Source organism: Xyrauchen texanus, chromosome 16, assembly GCF_025860055.1.
Source record: "Xyrauchen texanus isolate HMW12.3.18 chromosome 16, RBS_HiC_50CHRs, whole genome shotgun sequence".
In the NCBI taxonomy this organism is placed as follows: Eukaryota; Metazoa; Chordata; class Actinopteri; order Cypriniformes; family Catostomidae; genus Xyrauchen; species Xyrauchen texanus.
The window spans coordinates 43,523,289-43,547,286 of NC_068291.1; the positions used below are offsets into that span (position 1 = coordinate 43,523,289).

Here is a 23,998-nt window from a genome sequence, read left to right on the forward strand (position 1 = left end):
TGATACACATGATACAATCATGCAGATACTGAGCATAATGTTACTCTGATAGAATCTGAACCTATGAGAATAGAGGTAGGGGAGGTTATCAAGGTGCTCCGTGGGATTAAACCAAAGAAGGCTAGTGGTCCAGATGGCCTTAAGGGTATTGTTCTTAAAGAGTGTGCAGTACAACTTGGGCATGTATGTACTAGGCTGTTTCAGATCTTTTTAGACGATGGCTTTGTGCCGGTAGCATGGAAAAACACTACTGTTATTCCAGTACCTAAAACCACTTATGCAAGAGACCCGAAGGATCTCCGCCCTATTGCTCTCACATCTGTTCTGTGCAAGTGCATGGAGCGCATAGTGAGCAAGGAACTTCTAGCACAAATTAACGGATCTGTTGACCCATTACAATTTGCTTATAAGCCCAATCGGAGCACCTCTGATGCCTGCCTGACCTTACTTCATAAAGCACAGCATCACTTAGATAAAACAAATGCTCATGTCAGAATGTTTTTTATGGACTTTACATCAGCATTTAATACTGTACAGCCACAAATTTTAATAGAAAGGTTACTGAGATTTAGGGGTACATAGCTGGTTAATTTTATGGATTGCGAATTTTTTAAGCAACAGGCCACAAAGAGTCCGTGTTAACGGAATCTTATCTGAGCGTATAGTCTTACATTCTGGATTACCTCAGGGATGTGTATTATCCCCTTTGCTCTTTTCTGTTTATACTAATGAACTTAAGTGTAACAGTGATGATCTTACGTTGATTAAATATGCAGATGATTTGGTTTTAATTTCGTGCCAAATAGACAAGAACTGTCCCACCTACTTTGAGTATATTGAAAGTCTTGTACAATGGTGCGACAATAGTCATCTACGGTTGAACATTGAGAAGACAAAGGAATTATGCTGTGGGAATCAGAATAAGAAATGTACAGTTGACCTTCTATATGAAGAAGTAACTATAAAAGGTGTAAAGATTGAGCAAGTTCAAAATTTTAAATATTTAGGCACAATCATTGATGACAAACTTTCGTTTTTGGATAATGTGAACTATGTACATAAGAAATCAAGACAGCGTTTAAGCCTACTTAGAAAGTTGCAAAACCTTGACATCGAAAGGAGGATCTTAACCATTGTATATAGATCGATGATTGAAAGCATTTTAACCTATAATATTGTATCATGGTATGGAAATTTAACAATGAAATTAAAGAATAAATTAACACGAGTAATTAACGAAGCAAACAAGATTATCGGCCATAAACAGAGTACATTGCAAGAACTATTCTTAAATTTTATGGAGAAAAAGGCTTAGTTGTGTTTTCAGATCAGACCCATCCTCTTCACTCCTGCTTTGAAGTCCTCCCTTCGAGTCGCTAGGCTACGTTACACCGTATGCTAGAAAGAATATTTTGAAAAAATAATTTGTCCCAATGGCAGTGACTGTTTTAAACCAAATTCTCAATTAGGGTTGTTATTGTGAATTATGTATACTGTTTTTTATCGAATCATGTATTTATCAATTATTATGTGTTTTATGTGTTTAATGTGGTTGTAGAATGTTGTTGAAGCCAGTGTCAAAGATGAATTTCTGTCCAGTAAATCTGAACAGACAATAAAGTTAAAACAAACAAACAAACAACAAAAACATACATTAATGAAGTTACATGAAGCATTTAAAGGAATAGCTCACCAAAAATATAACATCATTCACCCTTAAGTTATTCTAAACTTGTTTACTGCTATTTTGTTATGTATATACTTTTTTTTTGCTGTTTTCCATCATTCCGTGGTTACATTAGATCATGTGTTTATATCCTCTTACATAACTGTGCGCTTGAGTGTGATGAGCGAGCACATCTTTGTAAACTATTATGTCGTTATGACCATAAACACTTCTGGAGATGATCAAAAATAAAATCAGCTGTGAAATACCAGCATTGGTATTTACATAAGACATAGGTGCTTCAAAGGCGACCACAGACCTACGTCTAAAAATCATGTTTTTACCAAAAACAAAACTAAACACATAAAAAACATGGTAATTCTATGGTACCATGAGCCAAAAACTTTGTTTTACCATGCTAATAGGTTTTAGCATAGTACCACATAAAAACATGGTTTTACCTTGGTGCATGTCCAAAAAAACAACAACAAAAAAAGCATTGTGTTATTATGAAACATGTCCAAAAACATGGTATTACCATGGTAACATGTCCAAAAACATGGTTTTACCATGCTGCTTGTCCAAAAACATGGTATTACCATGGTAACATGTCCAAAAACATGGTTTTACTATGCTACTTGTCCAAAAAGATGGTATTACCATGGTATCATGTCCAAAAACATGGTATTACCATGGTAACATGTCCAAAAACATGGTTGTACCATGCTGCTTGTCCAAAAAAATAGTATTACCATGGTATCATGTCCAAAAACATGGTTTTACCCTGCTACTTGTCCAAAAACATGGTTTTACCCTGCTACTTGTCCAAAAAAATAGTATTACCATGGTAACATGTCCAAAAACATGGTTTTACCATGCTGCTTGTCCAAAAACATGGTTTTACCCTGCTGCTTGTCCAAAAAAATGGTATTACCATGGTAACATGTCCAAAAACATGTTTTTACTATGCTACTTGTCCAGAAAACATGGCATTACCATGGTAACATGTCCAAAAACATGGTATTACCCTGCTGCTTGTCCAAAAAAATGGTATTACCATGGTAACATGTCCAAAAACATGGTATTACCATGGTAACATGTCCAAAAACATGGTTGTACCATGCTGCTTGTCCAAAAAAATAGTATTACCATGGTATCATGTCCAAAAACATGGTTTTACCATGCTGCTTGTCCAAAAACATGGTTTTACCCTGCTACTTGTCCAAACAAATAGTATTACCATGGTAACAAGTCCAAAAACATGGTTTTACCATGCTGCTTGTCCAAAAAAATAGTATTACCATGGTAACATGTCCAAAAACATGGTTTTACCATGCTGCTTGTCCAAAAACATGGTTTTACCCTGCTGCTTGTCCAAAAAAATGGTATTACCATGGTAACATGTCCAAAAACATGGTTTTACCATGCTGCTTGTCCAAAAAAATAGTATTACCATGGTAACATGTCCAAAAACATGGTTTTACCATGCTTCTTGTCCAAAAACATGGTTTTACCATGCTGCTTGTCCAAAAAAATAGTATTACCATGGTAACATGTCCAAAAACATGGTTTTACCATGCTGCTTGTCCAAAAAAATAGTATTACCATGGTAACATGTCCAAAAACATGGTTTTACCATGCTGCTTGACCAAAAACATGGTTTTACCCTGCTGCTTGTCCAAAAAAATGGTATTACCATGGTAACATGTCCAAAAACATGTTTTTACTATGCTACTTGTCCAGAAAACATGGCATTACCATGGTAACATGTCCAAAAACATGGTATTACCCTGCTGCTTGTCCAAAAAAATGGTATTACCATGGTAACATGTCCAAAAACATGGTATTACCCTGCTGCTTGTCCAAAAAAATTGTATTACCACGGTAACATGTCCAAAAACATGGTTTTACCATGCTGCTTGTCCAAACAAATGTTATTACCATGGTAGCATGTCCAAAAAGATGGTTTTATCATGCTGCTTGTCCAAAAACATGGTATTACCATGGTACTTCATAAAAAACACAGTTTTACAATGAGATCATATCCAAGAAACATAGTAATACCATCGTACCATGTAAAAAAAAACATGGTATTATTATGAAACATGTCTAAAAATATGGTTATGCAATGCTGCTTGTCCAAAAACTTGGTAATACCACAGTACAATGACAAAAACATGATTTTATCATTAAAAATACAAGGTTTTACCATAATACCACATAAAAAAAAACAATTACCATGTTACCACATAATATATATATATATATTTTAAACATGGTAAAGCCATAATAAATGTCCATAAATACTTTTGGGTACATCATTATTATTGTTCGTTTTTACTGGCATTAAAACGTGGTATGTGGTACTGAGTTTTTCCTTCACAAAGGGAATTTCAGTGTAGAGTGGAAAACTTCTCTGTCTCCAGAGGTTGTGGTGGCACAGTGGGTGAGGCCTTACCAGCTACCAGTTTTACAGTGTTAATGTCAGTTCAGTCAGATACAGCTGTTATAAAACATTATGTAGAAGCAATAAGACTGAGATGTCTCCATGACATCCAGACATGAGCAATTCCATTGGTCATAATGCATTTCAGACATGTTCTTGGACTTGAATAAGAGTTTGTGGGTTTTGGTGCTTTATGCTTTTCAGAAAACTGTTGGGACAATTGAGCAGCTCAAGTTACTGTTTCTTTTGTCTAGATTTGACATGTTCACCGTTGAAATGGTGGATGTATTTTCGTATTTTTAGAGACAATTTTCACTGTATGCCACCTGTTTGAGTGTACAATACTTGTTTTCCAGGCAGTGTTTGTTTAAACTCTATGGACTCGCCGGCGGGTGTTGTGGAAAAATGGTCGAAGATCCTTTCCCTCCTTGCAAGAAAACTCTCAGGGGTTCCAGATATCAAAGATGAAAGTTTATTGAGCAACCAATAAACCTGCGAAGGCCAGCTGTGCATTCCAACTTCTTAGTTCCTTCCCTCTAGCTTTATATATATACATGTCATCTCTTCTGAGTTCATAAATCGCTCAAATTGGTTATCTTCGGCCATTGGGCTAGCTTCTTACATCACTTCAGCTCTCCACCATTATTTCTCAGGGGTCAATGATTTTTTTCTTTTGGTGGAAACCTAGCGACCTTTCTTATAATAAAAAATAAATAAAAAATTCTGGAAAACATACATGTGTAAAGCAAGATAATACAATAACATAGAGGCCTTCATGTAATTAGCCATAATTATCTTTTTCTTAATGACTGCATTACACATAATGAGCATCTGCTTCCTCTGTATGTTGGCTGAGCATATTACATACGTATGTTTAGGCATCCTTACAATGGTTACATCACATACACAGGTTTTTACTGATACAATTTGAAGATATACCATACGGGTCCAAAGGGGGGCGCTATATCGCGAAAAAAGTATAAGCTTAAAACGTAAAAGTCTTCGTATGGCGGCTGTGGCTCAGGTGGTAGAGCGGGTCGGCCACTAATCGCTGGGTTGGCAGTTTGATTCCCGGCCCACACGACTCCACATGCTGAAGTGTCCTTGGGCAAGACACTGAACCCCAAGTTGCTCCCAATGGCATGCTAGTGCCTTGCATGGCAGCTCTACCGCCATCGGTGTAGGAATGGGTGAATGTATCACAGTGTAAAGCGTTTTGAATACCGTTAAGGTTAAAAAGGCGCTATATAAGTGCAGACCATTTACCATTTGTATACATAAATCAGGCATGTGAGGCTTTTCAGAGATAACCCTCACTTCTTCATTTATGCTACTTAACAATTACCGCCCCCTAGAGGTAAGGGGGTAGAAATATTTCTATGAAAGTAAATGGTCATGTCATATATCAAATGAAAGCTCTCATTCTCAGGAATATAACTTTAAAGCTTATTTATTTGCCCTAATACCACAGTTCAAAAGATTTTCAAAATAATCACAAAGTGAAATATGATTTCTGAAGGTCGTAAAATACAAACATCTCATTAATGTGCAGATCCTTGCTGCTGTAAGCCCCAAGTAACCAAAAACTATATATCTGTTTTTACCTTAGGAAGTGGTATAAAAAAAGAGCCATTCTTTTCTTGTCTGTGAGTTTGCTTGTGTGAATAATCCAATGTTATATATTAGATGTCCAGAATAAAATATGCCATCCAGCAGGAAAAGCATAATAAACAAATGAACAGAAAACTGTTATCGACCATTGATGATTAAATGCTATTTATCATCACAAAGGGGAGGATCTCAGCTTTCTAATGACACCTAGATTGAGCTTGTAGTCCACTCAGAGGCCGAGATATTCAATGAAATAATGAGGGTGGTGCTTGAACTGAACATTAGACTGAATGTCTATGGACGAGCAAATCTGTGAGGGGTAAAATGCGTTAGAGCGCCACCTACAGTTCACATCTGTGAGGGGTAAAATGCATTGGAGCGCCACCTACATTTCAGATCAGTATATTGTGATGGAATGTGATAGAGACATTTTTTTTTTCTAGTGCTTACTGCCACCTAGTGGAATGAAACAAGACTTTTCAAAGTGAGATAGAGTGGATCAAGTGGATATTTTGGGCCTAAGATGCCAACATGTATGAGTTTCAAAAGTCATGGTGTCCCCTTAAACATTCCACAGCTCGAGATTATTAATAGCCTAGTTTTCATCCACCTTTCGCGCTATTTTGTTATCGGCAAAGTGAAAATTGTGACATTTGCCGCCTTCTGCCCGTTTCCATTCAAATGGCCTATTATCGATAAAAAGGTTGTGTGTGATGACGTCATGCCTAAAAAAATACTTTGTCGCATAAGTTTTGGTTTGGCGCCAAATAAATCTGCCCTGAAGCCGTTTCCATTCAGAAATGTGTTTATCGCTAATTCGCCTCACAGATGTCCCACATTTTTTTCCTCCGAAGTTTGGGTAAAATGGGGAGATTATTGAGACAATTTATTAAAATTAGTCTGTTTACTGTCATTTTAAATTCACAAATAAAAGCAATCAGAAGAGGAGGAATTGCAATCAATAGGGAGCAGTTGCCCTTCTGATAGGACTGTAATATTGGTCCTGATGTTGCACCTATCGCAGGTTGGCACCGGTTCCGACCCAAAAGCGGATCGTCATGGCTCTGTTCAAGCTGGCAACCTGCACCATTTATGCATTTGGCAGACGCTTTTATACAAAGCGACTTACAGTGCACTTATTACAGGGACAATCCCCCCGGATCAACCTGGAGTTAAGTGTCTTGCTCAAGGACACAATGGTGGTGACTGTGGGGATCGAACCAGCAACCTTCTGAGTACCAATGTATTATACAGAGCACTTATTACAGGGACAATCCCCCCGGAGCAACCTGGAGTTAAGTGCCTTACTCAAGGACACAATGGTGGTGACTGTGGGGATCAAACCAGCAACCTTCTGAGTACCAGTTATGTGCTTTAGCCCACTACGCCACCAACACTCCACAAGTACTGGTGGAAACTTTCAGTCTCAGTATAAGGACCATCAATCGATGTGTATGTGCTGTGTGCAGAGCTATCAAAGAAAATAAATGATGCGTGTAATATCAGTGTTGACATATGATACATTCCTGATATTCAATAATTTAAACATTCATCTAATCTAAAGCATCGCCATGACAACTGCATTATGTCCCATATATTTCTCCAGCAGTGGATTTTGCCGGCATTTCTTCAAAAGTAAAATAATTTTTTTTTTATAGAATTGGGCTGAAAGTGTTGCACGCTGATGCTTTTCTCCTAGTATTGTGAATTTATTCTTCATTTAAAACATCTTGATGCACAGAAATGATATGTTTTTGTACTGTGGGGTAATTCCGTGACTCCCGTCTATTATTTTGAATGGTGTGGAAAAGCAACTTTAATAAATAAACGGATGGATACTGTGATTAAATTAATCGCAAACAGTGGCCATTCATTTGTTCAACGTGCACGAGATATTTGTGTTGGCACTCCAGGAAGTGTCACGATTGCAGTCTATATGCCGTAAAGATCAATCCATAATCACGTACAATAAATTGGCTTTCAATACTGTCATCGGGGCTGGACTGGGAAGTGAAATCGGCACAGGATTTTACATAGCAACTGGCCCAAAAGTTGAGTGGTGGGTGTTCGCTGTCCTTTCCTGCATATTGTATATATCCAAGATGTTTTCCTCATAAGTAAACATCCTGTTGCATCATGCAAAAAAACGAGAGTCATTTGCACACAAGTGTGTTATCATGTAGCATAGTCCAGTGTCTTTTGAAAGACTGTCATGCTACATATGATCAATAAAAATAAATAAATAGAGTCCGCCGTTTTGTGGTTCGTTCTGCATAACGCGGCGGCTCATTTTAGCTTATCACGGCCCATTCGGCCCAAAGTGCGTCGGCCAACCGGGAAAATGCCCGGTATGCCAGATTACCAGTCCAGCCCTGGCTGTCGTCATGGTAACACAGGCTAACGATTGGGGCAAACTCTGTCATGTGACACTACATTTTTATGTTAATGCAAATTTTATTGACAAAAAGTGTTTCCAAACTATTTATTTGTGACATTTGATGTATCGAAATAGAGTTTATGCGCTTGAGTTAAACGGTAAATATTATGTCGACATTTGTGACATTTTAGTGGTAATGTGCGTAATGTACGTCAATTATGTTGTTGTTTTCAAACCACACTTTAAAATGATATTCATTAAGACAACCTGTCGATAGATGAAATGGAAACACAGTGTTAAAGATTTCTATTTTTCACTTGTTTGCTCAGGATGAGTCGTGTTTTATATACTTAATTATTTATTTATTTTTATTGATCAGATGTAGCATCACAGTCTTTCAAAAGACACTGGACAATGCTAAATTTAATCTGCATTATATAACTGTTCAGTTATGCACAATTAATGGAATTTGCTCTGACACGGTTGGCGTGATAACACACTTGTGTGCACATGACTCATGATGCAACAGGATATTTACTTATGAGGGAAACATCTTGGAATTTCCTACATAATGAAACATTTTCATTTTAACATCACTTCATGTTTCGAACTTCATGTTGTATTTTAATATCATGTTTGGTGACTAGTGAGTGATTTGTGTTTTTAAGCCAATCAAGGCAATGTATGTATAAAGCGCTAGTGCTCTGAATGAGATCTGAGTAAAGAAGTCAGAATGCTTATTTTTGAATAAACTTTGCCTTTCTTCTGCCCACAATCGTTTGGTTGTGAATTCCAAATAGTGTCAGCTCATTTAAATCATTGGGCTCTGGGCTTTTGCGTTTGTACGATTAATATCCATAACAGATCAATACATCCTCTAATATCCTGCTAAGTGCTGAAATGGCCCTTTTATTGTGGGCCTGTGAAACACTTGTTTTGCAATGTGAATCTTATGTTGTGGTCCCACGACTCTCTTAATAATGGATTTTTCGGCATCCGCTTTCTTTTATTCCGGTATTTAAATGGGAATGTCTTGGCTCATATTCAAATGATAGATTTTCTGAAGAAAATGTGAGTTGTGATTGCCCTGTGCAGAACTCGCTGTCATGATGTCATGATGTCATGATGTTAGGGTGGCATACAGGTAGTTGCCTGTGGGTTCTGAGCAGAACTATTTCTCATGGGAAGTTGCCATAAAGGCTCACTGAAATGTAGCTAAATCACATTATGATGTCATTAATTACATAAGACATTAAATTTACATAGGAAAAGAATTGGCTTGAAGAGCTACAGCAATTCTTTAAAGGTGCAGTGTTTAAAAACCAACATATGTTTTTTTTGTTCATTGAACAAATAATTTAGCTATTACCAATTGAACTTATGAAACATTCAGCAAGTTGGCAGTGGGACAGATGTTTTGTGAGTGAGTGAGTGAGTGAGTGAGTGTTTGTGTGTGTGTGCGCGCGTAAGTGTGTGTGTGCGCACGTAAGTGTGTGTAAGTTTGTGTGTGTGTGTGTGTAAGTTTGTGTGTGTGTGTGTGTAAGTTTGTGTGTGTGTGTGCGCGCGTAAGTGTGTGTGTGTAAGTTTGTGTGTGTGTGTGTGCGTAAGTGTGTGTGTGTGTGTGTGCGCGTAAGTGTGTGTGTGTGTGCGTGCGTAAGTGTGTGTGTGTGTGTGTGTGTGGCGTAAGTGTGTGTGTGTGTGTGTGTAAGTGTGTGTGTGTAAGTGTGTGTGTGTGTGCGCGTAATTGTGTGTGTGTGTGTGTGCATGCATGCGTATGTGTGTGTGCGTGCGTGTGTGTGTGTGTGTGTGTGCGTGCGTGCGTGTGTGTGCGTGCGTCGTGTATGTGTGTGTGTGTGTGTGTGTGTGTGTGTGTATATATATATAAAAAAATTGTGAAACAAAATAATTATTGATTTATTAAACAATGACAAGCTGGACAAACCAGAGGTAGGCAGCAGTGTAGTGTTGGGGATGTTAAGTATTATTTATTTATGTATTTATTTATTTAAATAGGGCTGTCAATCAATAATTGTTTTATCTAATTAATTACATGGTGTGCCGATAAATTAATCAAATTAATCACATATATAAATATTTGCTGAGAAAACCCCTCATATAAGGATAATTCAATATATAATGATGAAATAATTATAAATAGCAGTCGCCAGAACATGGAGGGGTGTTCCATCCACTAGGGGTCGGAGGACTCAGGCCGGGGATCCCCTGTCTTGTTGCAAAGGAGGGAGGAGTGTGACCAGGAGGAGGGCGGGACCAGGCCATGAGTGCGCACAGCTGGCTCCCAATCGGGCTAATCAGCTAAGGAGAGGGATAAAGCCGAACAGGATGCTGCAGTTCAAGAGAGTGAGAGAGAGCGAGCCACACGCAGCTGCCGTGTGTGTATTTGTTTAAGTCTTTTAAAATCTCCATTAAACATTATTTTGATGGTTCGTCCGGTTCTCGGCTCCTCCTTGCCAACGAAACCCTGTTACACAGAGTCTCTAGTTTGTGAAATAGACGCCTCACATGTCCTCCGCTGACAGCTTCATTGAATTCTACCTGCTCAACACCAGTTTCATGTACAACAGTAAAGAGAAGACTCAGGAGGACTTATGGGAAGAACTGCAACGAAAAAGACACTTTTGAAACAGAAAAACAGAAAGAAAAGGTTTGAGTGGGCAAAGAAACACAGACATTGGACAACAGATAATTGGAAAAGAGTGTTACGGATCTTCACCCCATTGTGCTTTTGTGGGATCAGCTAGACTGTAAGGTGCGTGAGAAGTGCCCGGCAGGATCAGGGATTCAAGGGATGCTAGGATGTTTCTATGCTGTTCAGGGTGTTCTATGTGGTTGCTAGGATGTTGCTATGTGCTATCTGTGGTGTTTTGGTGGTTGCTAGGTGGTTCCAAGAGGTTGCTAAGATGTTGCTAAGTGGTTGCAAGGGTAATCTGCATGGTTGCTTACAGGACCAAGTGAAAAGTCTCAATGATATGGTCTCTAGATATGGCTCGGTTCCCTCCTTCATGCATGTCTATGGGATTTTTTTGACCTGTGTTTAAAGAGTGTAAAATAAAAAGACAATCTTAATGACAGCACAAAATCAAAAAGTGAAGCAACTACTGGCATTGTTAGTCAGTCTAAAAATGTCACTAACAACGCGATGTAAACAACAGCTGGGGTGTTAGTGGAAGTGTAAACATACTTTCAGTAAGTCGTGCCATCATTTCACTATGATTCAAAGTATTAAACCCACAAATGAACATTACAGAACGTGTGTGACCACAGATACCGTGGACTCTCTTATCTGAGCAAGTATGGAGAAGCTACTCTAGACCTACACTGGCCCCTAATAGTATTTGGACACTTAAGCCACACTTAAGACGTCTAAATATAATTGAATTAGACATTAAAATATCAAAGCAAGAGTCGTCTGTGCTCAAATGCTGCTGGAGCTCTTCTCAAAACAAACTTTTGAACAATTTATTTGGTCAAAGGGCTCAAAGACTTTTAATCAGTTGGTGCCTTGATGATCTGACATGGATGTATGATGTCAGTTCCCCTCAGGTTCACACAGGTGTCCTAGGAGAGTACCCACAGGTGGTATTCAGGACATTAACGTATATCTGCAATTATCTACAGTGCATTCAGAATGTACTGAGTCCCCTTCATTACTTTCACATGTTGTTATGTTGCAGCCTTGTTAAAATGCTTTAGTGCATCCCACAGAGATGTTTCTGCACATTGAGTGCACCTGCGGCAAATTCAATAGATTGGACATGATTTGGAAAGGCCTTACAAATTATGGTATGTAAGTTTCACACGTTTATGGCACCATTTAGTGGTTATTGGAGGGAAAAAGTGGTTTCAATGTTTATATCGTTCTATTTAACCTGTTGATACGCAATTCCCCCGCACGTGATGGTGACGTCACTCTGCTTATGTTTAATATATAATTTACTGTCTATATATGTAATTAATGTTACCATTATACATCTTTTCAAAGGTCAAAGGGTTCAACATTGATATCCGATCTCTGTTTCATGATAGCAATCCTCCAGAAACAGTAATTGAGTTATTAGTGCAGGAGTACAAATGAAAACATGCAATATCAAAACGGGACTTTTATTATGAAAACATGCAATATCAAAACGGGACTTTTATTATGAAAACACGATCGCCAGATGAATCCAGTTCAATGCACTTGAGTCAATCGTCCATGACAAGCGTTCATTGATAAACATCCAATCGCACTTTTTGTCCATAAAAGTGAGAAATGTGAGAAATATTGATATATTCTCCATTGTTTACATGAGATCTCGCCTTCGTCATCGTTCTTCAACAAACTGCAATCTGAGCAGCATTCATGTTGTAAAACTGTTTATGATCTGATATATTAGAGTCTCATAAACAAAACCAGCCCGTCTCCAAAGTCTATTTATACAAATGTGACGTAGTTTTATTCATAATAGTCGAGCAGTGCCGTCAGATTTAGTGTCGTCTTGAGAGGCGGAGCTTAATTTTACTCTGAATGCTTCCAGAGATTTTACAGAGATTAAAGCTGCAGGAACTCATTTATTATTAAATCATCTTAAAATTAGAAACGTAACTTCTTTAGACTCGTGACTTTGAGAACTTTGTATTTCTGGGTTGTCTTGCACTTTTATTATTGTTTCTTTAGATGATAAAAACATGTTCAGCACAAAATATTTCCATTACTATAAACTTCAGCTTCTCTAACTTTAAAAAATAACAACATATATTAATTCTGAAACTTGAGAAATAAAGCCCAAAGTGTCTCTTTCAAAAGATACCACAACTGTGTCCAAACTCCAAAGGGTCCCGTAAATACAACCATTTAAGTTCAGGTGTGTCATTTTCATGGTTTGTGCTCAAAAAGGGGGCGTTCATCAACGGGTTAAAATGGCGGATTAAAAGAGGATTTTACTCTTATGTTGGGATAAATGACAGCTTATTTTAATAAAGTAAAAGTGACAGTAATGATTATAAAGTTACTGATATATTAAAATGAGTATTCGCCGAATATAAGCAACGTGTGCTTGATTAAAGTTTTAATATTATTTTATTTAAAACCCCGCTTGAAATCCATTTATCAAATATGATACAACAGGCTTTTGAGGAATATCACTCAATCACCATTACATTACATTCATGCCCACCACAAAATAATCTGACATATACATTTTATAAGACATATTTAATGTGTGAACTAATATTTCAGTGTATTTTCATATATGCAGTCTGCTCTGTCATTATAAAGATCTCATTATTTTACATTACAAGCTATTATGATGTCATCTTACCATCAGTTCATAAGTTTTATAATTCCCCTTTTTAATATGTAAATATAGTGTTTGATGCATTAAATACATATGATAAAAACTGTTTAATGAGAAGAAAAAAAGACAATTTTATTCATATTGTATTTGATGTGCTGAAGTGAACTGTGATGCATTTCAATCCATATTTATAAGCTACAGAGAGGAAGTTGTCACGGTCAAACTGTCAAACATTTGGTATCTCTGAAAAGCCCAGAGACTCCTCTGATAATACCCCAAGATTTACCCCTGTATCATGTATGGGCTAAGAAAAACCTCAATAGCAAATGTCCTACACATGAATGAATTGCTGGACCTCTGGAGGATAATGACCTTTAAAGACTTGTGTATCAAATATGATACAGTACATCAAAAATAAAAAGTTATAGTTTGTCTAATGGTACTCAAAACAGATTCATGTCAAAAAATGAGAATTTTCGGGCAATTCTTTCACATGTCAGGCTTTACAGGGTTTAGTGTCTAAATACGTTTTGTGGCCATGTAGTTAAATCCAGACAGCTATTTCTGAAATTTCCATTTAAACAAAGAAACAAGGAGAAAAGCAGAAAGGGTGGAGATCAGGAGAGGGTGTATCTCTTTGGAATGACATCACTGTCATGTTGAGCTCCCTATCGTTTAAGACACAAGCCGTACTGAGCACTTACTAAATCACATCTGGAGGAGAGACAACGCAGATTTGGTTTTTTGAAGTCCACAGTAAGAGAGGTATGTACTGCACTCCTGTTTCAGATAGGAAACCATATGTAGCTCATGTGTGATTTGAAGCTAAATATACATTCAAACAAAACTGTGTCTTCACTGGTGGATTAAGATAAGATAAAGTGATTTTGTAGGAATTTACATTTGTGAAACATGGAACTTTGCTTGAAGGAAAGTCATGAAACAACAAAATGTCTCAGCACTGCAGATGGGGATTTAATAAATCATAAAGTGTCAACAGCACAGTAACGTCCTACAAGAAAGAGAAGAACAGAAGGGAAAATAAAAGAGAAGATGTAGAATTTTCTACTGATATCAGTTCTACACTACTTTATATATATGGTAGGTTTAAATCTGGTTATTGTGTTAGAAATAAGAGCGCATGGATGTGAGAAAATGCTGTGCTGAAAGCTTTTTCATATTGATTCAAGTTTTCTCTGTTTTACTAGGATAAGAAATGTGGACAATGTAAAAACAACATGCAAATTATGCAATGACTTTCAGTGGGGGGCGGCTTTGAAAAGTTCCTTTTGCACAACCAAAATTGTTGGGGAAACCAATTTCAATGCAGTCATTATGTTTGCAATGATGCATTTATCGTATGTTTATTTTTTACTACACTTGTTGATAATTATCAAGATGCATCTTATAAATAGACCGACAAGTCTGATGCCATCTTCTAACAACTGGCCATTGCAGTCAGACTGCTATTTCTTTCCCCAGCAATTTTCCAACTAATTAGCAGCCAGCCAGACAATTTCCCCGATACACACTGGAAATGTTCTCATATTGTGCAACTAATGGGGCTTTTCCACTGCTTGGTACAACTCAAATCGACTCTGCTATACGCTTTTTTTGGGGTTTTCCACTGTGGATAGTACCTGGTACCCGATACTGTTTTAGTACCACCTTGGTCGAGGTTCCAAGAGTGCCGAGCCGATACTAATTGTGACGTCAAATCCCTGCAGATCACTGATTGGTCAGAGAGAATCGTCACTAATCGTCACTGGATTTCCGACGCGCGACATCAACCCGCTAGTTTTAAAGTTAGCAACAGCGATAGCAGTATCATTTGTTCACGTGACTTTCGACTTGTAAAAAGAAATGGCAGTGCGCAAAACTACACCATGGTCAATAAACGAGGTGCAGGCGTTCCTCTCGTTAGCGATGAGCGAAACGATAAAGTCTCTCAGGAAGTGTCTCAACTGTTGGCGGTACACAGCTACCAACGGACTTACCAACAGTGTTGGGAAAAGTAAAAAAAAACATAAAAGTGACGACAGAAACATCTCTGGAAAAGTGGAAGTGGTTCGACCAAATGGACGCTATCAAAACCGGCGAGCAATGGGAGGGAGAGTGCCCTGAACTGGCGTTGTTGGAGTCCACGATGGAGGATGGTACGTTTTGTTGCGTTAACTCTATACTCTGCTTGAAAGCTTCACTTTATTTACAACCAGGCCAATTTAACGATTATACATGTGTAAAATCACCGTACAACAACTGCTTTATGCAGCACAATTAGCTAGTAGCTAACAGCTAGCGGTCGTGTTATTATTTTGGTCAGTTTGTGTCACGTTTAAGATGATGTCACGGCAGTAGAGGCGGCGTGACTATGACGATCATCCTATAAATCCACTCACATTGATGGGCACTAAACTGCAGTGGAAATGCAAGCTCAGAAAAGCAAAGCGAGCAGAGTTGAGGTGAGTCGAACCGTAACGTGCAGCGGAAAAGTGACATAAAGCTGCTTGACTCTATGGACCCACCGGCGGGTCCAAAGGTGGGCACTACTATATTGTGAAAAACGTTTACAGTTAAAATGTTAAAGTCTCTGTATACATACTGTAAGTCAGGCATATGAGGTATCATTTCAAAGCTTAGAATCTGAACTTTTCAGAGATAACTGTGATAATAACTTCTACATTTATGTTACTTAAAATAACAAAATAAAACCTCAAAACATTCACATTGAAAATTAGGTCTAAATATTTATATAAAAGTCTTTAACACAGCACATAAATGGACATGTCATATATCCAATGAAAGCTCTCATTCTCACAAATGTGACTGTATAGTTTATTCTGATGCCCTAATACCACAGTTTGAAAGATTTTCAGAAGAATCACAAAGTGAAATATGATTTCTGAAGGTCATCAAATACTAATGTCTCTTTTATGCTCTGATAACTTCTGCTGTAAGCCTCAAATAGCCACAAATAGCCATCTTCTTTTGCCTTAGGAAGTTCTCTAAAACATTTGCCATTTTTTTACTCATCTGGCTCTTTTATCCAATGTTAAATCTTAGATGTCCAGAAAAAAATATGCCACCCTGAAGGAAAGGCATGCAAAACAATTCATCAGAAAAACATGTTTTTGACTATCGATGATAATAATAATTCCTTACATTTATATAGCACTTTTCTAGGCACTCAAAGCGCTTTACATAGCATATGGATGATGCGACAGCAGCCATAGTGCGCCAGAACGCCCACCAGACACCAGCTATTGGTGGGGAGGAGAGAGTAGAGTGATGTAGCCAATTCAGGGATGGAGATTAATACGAGGCCATGGTAGATAGGGGCCAATGGGGGGAATTTGGCCAGGACACCGGGGTTTCACCCCTACTCTATACGAGAAGTGTCCTGGGATTTTTAATGACCACAGAGAGTCAGGACCTCGGTTTAACATCTCATCCGAAGGACGGTGCCTTTTTACAGTATAGTGTCCCCGTCACTATACTGGGGCATTAGGACCCACACAGACTGTAGGATGAGCACCCCCTGCTGGCCTTCCTAATACCACTTCCAGCAGCAAACTTGGTTTTCCCCAGGAGGTCTCCCATCCAGGTACTGGCCAGGCTCAACCTTGCTTAGCTTTAGTGGGCAACCAGGCAAGAGCTGCAGGGTGATATTTTGATGAAAGATGATTCTTTAAAGACACTTAGATCGAGCTTCTAGTCCACTCAGAGGCCGAGATATTCAATGAAATAATGAGGGTGGTGCTTGAACGGAAAATTAGACTGAATGTCTATGGACGAGCACATCTGTGAGGGCTATAATATGTTAGAGCACCACCTACATTTCAGATCTGTATATTGTGATTGAATGTGCTAAAGAAAAATATATATGTTTCTAGTGCTTACTGCCACCTAGTGGAATAAAACAAGACTTTTCAAAGTGAGGTAGAGTTTAAACGTCTGACCATTAGACCATTTAGACAAATTTTTTGCAATTAGTCCACAGTATGTGTGAATGGTGAGCTTTTAAATGTGAGTGTTAAAAATTGCAGACGGCAGCCCAAAAATGCACCAGAGTATAATGGGTTAATTTTAAAAATGACACTGAATGACTTCTCTTTCTTCACAGATATTAGGAGAATATGGAGCAAGGCATTCAAGTAACGACATCATCAGGATTTCTTACGACCGTCTCCAGCAACAACCTCACCAACAACACAGAGTGTCCCCATTATGAAATATGGGACTGGTTGTACATTATGCAGCCATCTTATATGATTGTCATATGTGTTTTGGGAATCATCGGAAATGTCTTTGTCCTGCTGGTGTTCGGGCTCCACAAGAAAGAGTGCACGGTGGCTGAAATCTACCTGGGAAATCTGGCAGCCGCTGACCTCTTATTGGTCTTGTGTCTTCCATTCTGGGCCATCAACATAGGCAGTGGTTTTAATTGGCAGTTTGGCTCGCTAATGTGTCGTCTGGTCAATTCCGGCATTAGAATGAACATGTTTTGCAGTATTTATTTTCTTGTATTGGTTAGCGCTGACCGCTACATAGCCCTGGTCCATGCCGTGTCGAGCAGTCGAATGAGACGACCTCGGTACGCCAAGCTCGGTTGCATCACGGTCTGGTGTTTCGGTTTAGTCCTCAATATCCCAACGCTTTATTTCCGAGACATCCAATACATCGAAGAACTCCAAGTTACGGCTTGCATTTTAAACTACCCGAGTCCTGAGATCGGACTTGGTTGTGACATTCTACTTATCCTGCTTGGCTTTATCATTCCACTATTGGTCATTTCCTATTGCACGTATCAGATCATTCGAGCGTTGCATGAGCAGGTTATGGATCGATTCAATGCGGAGAACACTGAACGGAAGGCCACGGTTCTGGTGCTGGTTGTTCTATCAGCGTTTCTACTATGTTGGGTCCCGTTCCACCTGATAACTCTACTGGATATTCTGATGCGGTTTGGAGCCATCAGTGGATGTGATGCACAAACAGGTCTTGATGTTTCCAACCAGATATGCACCTACTTGGCTTTGAGCAACAGCGTGTTGAACCCGATTCTCTATGTGATTGTTGGCAAGAACTTCAGGAAGAAAGTTAGTGAGCTAATAAAACAACTTAAAAAAGGGAGAAAAGACGCAAGTGGTTCTACGAGGTCGCAACTGTCAACGTTAAAGACTCTCACAACATATTAAGACATGACTAAACAAGACGGATGGGTACATGGCACATAAATGGCACATACTGAAATTATAATTGCGACATAAGAATGATGTCTTTGCTATATGCTGGACATGTTCATGTGATGCATGTTTTGGTATAATTATGTAACATATTTGTTCATATACATTTTTGTATTTGTATTATATTTGTACTTTTCATAAGTCAGGTGTCATTGTAGCAACATTTTACTTTGTATATTACTGTATCTTTTTAACCCCAATGTTTTATCATACTACAATATACATTGGTTTAGTTACAATATACTAGCATATCAATATTTTAGATACCCTTACTCAACCCCATTCCTAAGCCTAACCACTTATCAACAATATAAGGATACGTCTACATTAATCCGGATACAATTGAAAAGGGCGTTTTCATTTTTTTAAACGCTCTCCATCCACTCTGCCATTTTCAAGCATTTTTTCATAAGTTGCTCTTCAACACTACACATAAGAAAACACTTAAATCAGGGGATTTAATTTACTGTGCATCCGAAAAATCGTTGTTTCATGAAATGTCTGAAATGCAACTGTTCTGTCGTCGGACAGCAATTCTGAGTAAACTTCCTTTCACCTTTGAAGGATTGCAATGTGATGGTTGTACAAAGTAACATTTATCTTTTTCAGCTGGCACAACAACATCACTACAACACGGGCCGCCATCTTGATTATTTGGGGGGTTGAATGCATCACTTGACTTTGTCACATGGCAAAAAATTCATCATAATTTTCAGATATTTCCATTTTCCTTGTCAACAGTACTACACAAAGACAGCATTTTCAAACGTATCCATGGGCCGGCTGTAACTATGAGGTGGTAGAGCGGGTCGGCCGCTAATCGCAGGGTTGGTGGTTCGATTCCCGGCCCACACGACTCCACATGCCGAAGTGTCCTTGGGCAAGACACTGAACCCCAAGTTGCTCCCAATGGCAGGCTAGCACCTTGCATGGCAGCTCTGCTGCCATTGGTGTTTGAGTGTGTATGAATGGGTGAACGAGTCACAGTGTAAAGCGCTTTGAATACCGCTAAGGCGCTATATAATGCAGACCATTTACCAACCACTTGGGAAAGCATTTACGAAAAGCTCAATGTTTTTCTGTCAAAAACGTTTCCGATGCATTTCAAACAAAAACGTATTAGTGTGGACATGGCCTAAGACGTTAAACCGACAATCACAATCATTTTAGTAACATTAAACTACTGTATGCCTATATTTGAGTGCCTAATCCCCAACTTTATTCCTGAACCTAAAAAATTTTCAACAATATAGAAGACATAACAAGCAGATACATTTCTATCGGGAAGACATGCAGGCTTGAGTGAGGTTTAAGATGCCATTTATTTGATGAATGTAAAACAGAAATGTAATGTCTCTCTTTGGCGTAGGCCCTGTCTGGCGGTCCGAGTGAGTTGTACTCGGAACCATCATATCCTGCCGGAGATAGGAGGCAGGGGCGAGGAGCCTACCCCTGTGCAGGACGGGACTCAACAGGTGGTGGTGGGGTGGTGGAGGTTGCCGTGTTAGCACACTGAAACAGCAATGTGATAGATTGTGAGCAGACTTATAAAGCAATGGCTTACATGCGATTGGCTAGGAGTTACCCAGCTAATGGTGCGATGATGTACAGCTGCTAGTCTTCCCGCTTGAACTATGCTGCGCTTCCATGTACGGTCACAATACCTTATTCAAAAAAGCACTACAAAAGTATTCCAAATGCCTAATTTAAAGTCGTCCGAATCCATTCGATAGCTTTGTGTGAGGAATTGTACACCGTGATAATTGAGCTTTTCGAAAGCACTCTCCCAAGTGGATAAATATGAATACGCCGTCTTCGCGTTGCAGTGTGGACAAGGAAGATGGCGGCCCATGTTTTAGCAGTGTTGTTGCTATTCACTTTGATAGTGTTGTTAAAGATAAATGTTACTTTGTACAACCACACCATTGCGTTATTTCAAAGGCGAAGGGAAGTTTACTCAGCATTGTTGTCGGACGACGGAACGCGTAAACAATTGCGTTTCAGACCGTACATGGAATGGCAATTTGTCACATGCACAGTAATGGGATTTAGGCACTCCCTGAAGACCGTCCCATCTCATTCAAGAATGTACATCCAAACATTAGAATGTTGCCATTGGTCACAAGACACGCGCGAGCCAAATGCATTTGACATCATTGACGTCAAAGCTGTCGAGGCGGCAATTTTTGAACGTTTCATTTACGAAACGTAGGATGGCACAGGAAGAGTCATTTGCATTCATTAGAAAAGCACTTTAAGTGATTGAAACTTAAGCTTTAAAGGAATAGTTCACCCAAAAAGTTAAATTTTCTCATTTCATTATTGACTTCCCCTGATGCCATCCCAGATGTGCATGACTGTCTCTCTTCAGCAGAGCACAAATAAAGATTTTTAGAAGAAGATAGAGCTCTGTCAGGTCCTTATAATAGAAGTAAATGGGTCGCTTCCGTCCAGGGCTCTGATGCCGTTTGAACTGGCCGAAGTCTCGCGTGACGTTCGTTCTTCTGTTGTAAATAAGCGGCGCCTCCGAATTCTCACGTGTACTCGCCGATGTGTTTACGTCACGCTTCACTTAGGCTGCTGGCAGGAAGCGCTTTATAAAAGTGAATATCGTTTTAATAATCGACTCGCTTCAGAAGACATTCATTGATCAACTGGAGTCGTGTGGATTACTTTTATGCTGCCTAAATGTGACTTTTGGACCGTCAAAGTGCCGGCACCCGTTTACTTCAACTGCCCAACCCTAACAAATCAGGTATTGCTTTACAAACAAATATGAAATGACCCCCATGCCATTCTACATCTCCACATTTTTCTACAGAAGTCCACGTGCTAGTCGGGATCAGACTGTAATGGCTGATTGAGACATTGATAATTAAATACAATTATCGCACAAATATAGGATGACTTTTATTATGCTTTTCTCATTTTTGGACATGCTCCCAGCAACTTTTGACAGTGTTGACGGTTTACCATGAGAATATCGATTTTAACTCTTCAATAAAAGTGTGAGTATAACAGGCTAGGTCAGTCTGATAGTGTTGCAAACGCATGTCCAATGTTTTGTTTACTTGAAATGTTTCTATAATGAATCTTTTAATGTCAACAGACCAAGAAAACCTGCCACCAGACAGACCCTCAAGACATGAGTCTGCTGACTGTTTCTTTTAGAGATTTTCCAGTGCGAGAAAATTACTAGTCGGTCAAATGACAGAATGTGTCACAGACTTTCCAGGAGTAACTCTGCTGCCCGTTCCCTTTGTGTGGTTATGAATAAAAACCTCCTAAATTGTGTTTTCTCAGTGATACCTCGACGGCGAGACGTGTTTTTCATGAAGACTGTGGTCGGTAACACAGACAGACGGCCAATAAGTGGCACTTTTATGATTGTGTGTGGGTGGCTAAATGTAATCTGTCACTATTCCCTCAAATAAAGCATATATTTTCCCAAATGAGGGGTAGCCTTTAAATTCATCATAGTCTTTTAAACAAAATCTCCTCATGAATAATGTCTCTTGGCAGTATTTTCAGTGCTTGTAAGCATGTATACACACACAGTAATTCAGCTAAGGCTGGAAGTCTTATTTGCCTTTTTGATAGAGAATAAGAGGCCACGTCCACACCAATTCTTTTTCGGTTGAAAACGCACTGATTCTGCTACATTTACGGCTCTCAGCCACACTGGAGATTTTCGAAAACACATTTTCTAGTACTTTGGAAAACGCTAATGTTTGTGAACAGAAAATGTTTTCAATCGAAAATGCATTAGCGTTGACGTATCCAGAGGGAACAGGTACATGTGAAATATTTGAGATTTATATGTTGCTTGCAAAATAAATAAATAAATAAATAAATATAAATGTCAGAATGCATGGCTACTTTGAATGGTCTCCAATTATTATGTATAATAACATATTAAAATAAATAAATAACAATATTATATATTAGATTATATATAATAACATATAATATTATGTACAGTATATTAATGTATATAATATATATTGTGATATATTATATAATAATATAATATTATATATATATATATATATATATATATATATATATATATATATATATATATATATATATATATATATATATTAGGGCTGTCAATCGATAAAAAATTGTAATCGGATTAATTGCATGGTGTCCGATTAATTAATCGTGATTAATCGCATATACGATATTTGCTGAGAAAGCCCCTCATATAACAATGATTCAATATATAATGATTATATAATGATTATACATATTTATATCAATATATTATTATACATAGTTATCTTTAAATATTAAAAATTTATATATAATATATATATATTAATTGCGTAATTGTTAACGCATTATTTTTTGTTAAATTAATCGCACTGAATTAACGTTAATTGAAATCCTAATATATATATATGATATATACCTATATATATATATATATATATATATATATATATATATATATGTATATGTGGAGCCCCCATAATGCACATTAATCATTTTCAAAGTACGATAACTCTTACAGAAAATATCACGGTTTCATGGTATACTGTATTACGCAATTATTATTATCAGTTATCCTAACTTATTATCTTTTCCTCTTCCTCTCATTTAATTGCTGCTCTGAAACTATGAAACGTTTGACAGCAAGCTCATAGCACGGGGGCCCCTTTAGGGGGGTTCTGGACGTGTCATTGCAGTGTCTTGTACCATCAAAGCATTTAAGGGGGTTCTGTGGTCCAATGTAACCAGCCTTCTTTGAGGGGGCCCCCTTCCTGCTCGGGGCCCCAGGCAATTGCCTGGTTTGCCTACCCTGTTGCAACGTCTCTGATTGCAGCTCAAATTGGCAAAGAATTGCCCAATTATACAGGATGGCCCATCTACTGTAAGTGACATGTAAAGTGACCAATCACAGTCTGTTTTTTTGTTATGTGCCTTTAGGGTCGGGGCTACCTGAGATATATTATACCATGATATATTACATAACATATTGTATTATATATAATAATAAAATATTATAATACATAGTATAATAATAATAAAATGTAATATAATATTATATATTATTTATAATATAGTAATATAATAAAACGATTTTGATTCAAAAGCTCACCTTTTTGAATATTTAAATACAGGCCCGAGGCTTTGGAGAAATACTCAATCAAATTTATTGCCAAAGGGATCTGCATAGCATCCCTAAGAAAGGGTGGTTTCATCAACAAGCTGACTGATGATCACCTCTTCTTCAGCAATAGCTACTCCTTTCAGATTGCTAGTTTTTATGTGAGTACTATGAAGCTGAGCAGCAAGAAGGAAAAGGTTAGGTTAAATTAAGCCCTGCCTAATTCCCCTTGAAATTTC

The 23,998-nt window shown here is 38.2% G+C and overlaps 1 protein-coding gene across 2 annotated transcripts; it reads left to right on the top strand.

The window, feature by feature from the left end:
- The first annotated feature begins 14,070 nt into the window (after positions 1–14,070).
- Positions 14,071–22,515, top strand: bdkrb2 (bradykinin receptor B2). 2 transcript variants are annotated; one of them, XM_052146176.1, is made up of 2 exons: positions 14,071–14,162; positions 17,521–22,515. In XM_052146176.1, the coding sequence occupies exon 2, from the start codon at positions 17,534–17,536 to the stop codon at positions 18,593–18,595; it is 1,062 nt and encodes a 353-aa protein (XP_052002136.1). In that variant the 5' UTR covers positions 14,071–14,162; positions 17,521–17,533; the 3' UTR covers positions 18,596–22,515. The 2 variants fall into 2 exon arrangements, with proteins under 2 accessions (XP_052002136.1, XP_052002137.1); XM_052146177.1 differs by lacking the exon at positions 14,071–14,162 and adding an exon at positions 14,441–14,498.
- Positions 22,516–23,998: the final 1,483 nt, after the last annotated feature.